General features: G+C 49.9%; 1 protein-coding gene across 1 annotated transcript in view; it reads right to left on the reverse strand.

Moving 5' to 3' along the window:
- Window positions 1-2,727, reverse strand: part of rbp7a (retinol binding protein 7a, cellular) — a 22,084-nt gene extending 19,357 nt beyond the window's left edge. The window contains exon 1 of the mRNA XM_073032237.1: window positions 2,514-2,727. Coding sequence (XP_072888338.1) covers window positions 2,514-2,586 — 73 coding nt within the window. The 5' untranslated portion in view covers window positions 2,587-2,727. The remainder of the gene's footprint in view (window positions 1-2,513) is intronic.

Consider the following 2,727-nt stretch of genomic DNA (forward strand, 5'->3'; position numbering starts at 1 on the left):
CAATGGCTCAGAGCTACAAGCTTTGCTTTCTCACTAAAAACCAGAGGAATGACTTCAATCCTACATACAAGCTTGTACACGAATCAGAACACTAACAGAAGGGAGCATCCACCGTAATTCTTAAAGGTATCGCCTTTAGGAAGTAATTGGGCACGAGTAGAACTTGGGCTGTACTGGTGAATGCAGATCAAACTCACCCAATCCATTGTGAGTCTGTCGCAAATGCAAATGAGACATTTGTTCAAGAATTCTGCGAGCAACACACACACAAAACGCTGGAGGAACTCGGCAGTTCAGGCAGCATTTATGGAAATAAATGAACAGTCAACGTTTCCCGCCACGGACTTTCATCAGGACCCTTCTTCATTCATAGAGTGTGTCTTCAAGGACGTCCACAAATTCTTTGCTGATCCATAATTAATCATGAACAGCTCAAACAATCAGTTTTGTACGTTCTCCTGGAGACCACCTGAGTTTCCTCCAGATGCTCCGGTTTCCTCCCACGTTCCGAAGACGTACGGGCTGGGGTTAGTAAGTCGTGGGCAATGGGCTTGCTATGTTGGTGCTGGATGCATGGAGACACTTTAACAAAAGCTAAGAGCAGTTAAGAGTCACAAATCAGGCAGATTTCCTCACTGAAGAATATTAGTCCCTCTGTATCCGGGTTAGGTCAGTGCTGGTGCTCACTGAGACAGAGTCTGCCGTCCCTCTGCTCCTGGGTTGGATCATTACCGGCGGTCACCGACACAGAGTCTGCCGTCCCTCTGCTCCTGTGTTGGATCATTACCGGCGGTCACCGACACAGAGTCTGCCGTCCCTCTGCTCCTGGGTTGGATCATTACCGGCGGTCACCGACACAGAGTCTGCCGTCCCTCTGCTCCTGGGTTGGATCATTACCGGCGGTCACCGACACAGAGTCTGCCGTCCCTCTGCTCCTGGGTTGGATCATTACCGGCGGTCACCGACACAGAGTCTGCCGTCCCTCTGCTCCTGGGTTGGATCATTACCGGCGGTCACCGACACAGAGTCTGCCGTCCCTCTGCTCCTGGGTTGGATCATTACCGGCGGTCACCGACACAGAGTCTGCCGTCCCTCTGCTCCTGGGTTGGATCATTACCGGCGGTCACCGACACAGAGTCTGCCGTCCCTCTGCTCCTGGGTTGGATCATTACCGGCGGTCACCGACACAGAGTCTGCCGTCCCTCTGCTCCTGGGTTGGATCATTACCGGCGGTCACCGACACAGAGTCTGCCGTCCCTCTGCTCCTGGGTTGGATCATTACCGGCGGTCACCGACACAGAGTCTGCCATCTCTCTGCTCCTGGGTTCAGTCCTGCCGGCAACCACTGAGACAGATTTATTTAATTTCCTGAAGTGATGCAACGGGATTTGAATGTGTATCTCTCAATCACTAGTTAAGCAGTGCGGTTATTAGTCCAGTGACTTAACCATTAAGCTAGTGTACTCAATATCCCACAGCGTAGACAAAATAAGTTCCAATGTTGTATTCATCATTTCTCTTGAGTTAATGAATAAAAATTTAAAATGCCTATCCTTGGAAATTCTTAATACACATTCCTTTATAGTAAACTGCTGAATATACCTTGATTTTATTTTATTTGCTAGACTGATATTAAGAGGATAAAATAGAAAAGAAGGTGCTAAAAACTTCCTGCCTCAAGACCCATTCCACGACAACAGATGGTCTTCAGGAGCTCGGCAACTCGATCAGCATCTGTGGGAGAAAAGGAACTGTTGATGTTTCAGCTCGGGAACCCGGCATCAGGACTGAATTGTCCACAATTCCTTTCCCTCCACGGATGCTGCTCAGCACCCTGAGTTCCTTCAGCAGACTGTTTGTTGTTCCAGATTCCGGCATTTCTTGCCTCAAAGTAAGAAGGCATTCGGGTAAGTGTATGGATCGGAGTGATTGTGAGGATTGTGGGTCAAATGTGATTCAGATCCAGGTTCATTACTGTATCGCACATACATGGAAACATACGGCGAAACGGCTCGTTTGCGTTAACAAACAGCACAACGTGAGGATGTTCGGGGGGAGCAGCCCACAAGTGTCACCACACACCCCAGCACTGACACAGCGCGCCCACAAAGCTCGGCAGAACAACACAGAACACAACAAGCAACGAAACAACAACAGCAAAACAAGCCCGGTTCCTCCCTCCCACACAGACATTCCTCCAAACCCATAAGAAAGGGCCTCCAGTGGACCAGTGGACTTGCGCCCAGCGGGGCTTTGACTTCCCCAGTGGACTTCAGATTTGTAGGCCCGGGGCTTTGGCTATTGAGTTCCAACTTCCAGACTTCCAGTTGATCTTCGGGCTTCGATCGTTGGTATTGGCAAGTGGGACTAGATTTGCAGGCACGCTGAATGAGTTGTGCCGAAAGGCCCACTTTCAGGCTGAATACCACCCTGTCATTTATAATCAACGTCAAGCAGGCAGCAGAGGCTGAATGTGGATCCCCCCCCCCCCCCGAAACATTTAACACACTCACCCAGTGCTTGCAAGTAAGCTTCGAGATTTTCATTGCGAATCAGCTTCCAGGTACCGCTGAAGTCCGCTGGCATCGTGCAAGTCAAGTGACGATCTGAAAGATAGAACTAAATGCCGGAGCCCAGAACATAAAGGCCTGTCAAACACTGGACGGCCGGTAAACCCAGAATGCAAAGGTGGATCCGGACTGACCTTGAGTACTAGGTACACAGAAA

Source organism: Hemitrygon akajei, chromosome 29 (genome assembly GCF_048418815.1).
Source record: "Hemitrygon akajei chromosome 29, sHemAka1.3, whole genome shotgun sequence".
Taxonomy (NCBI): domain Eukaryota; kingdom Metazoa; phylum Chordata; class Chondrichthyes; order Myliobatiformes; family Dasyatidae; genus Hemitrygon; species Hemitrygon akajei.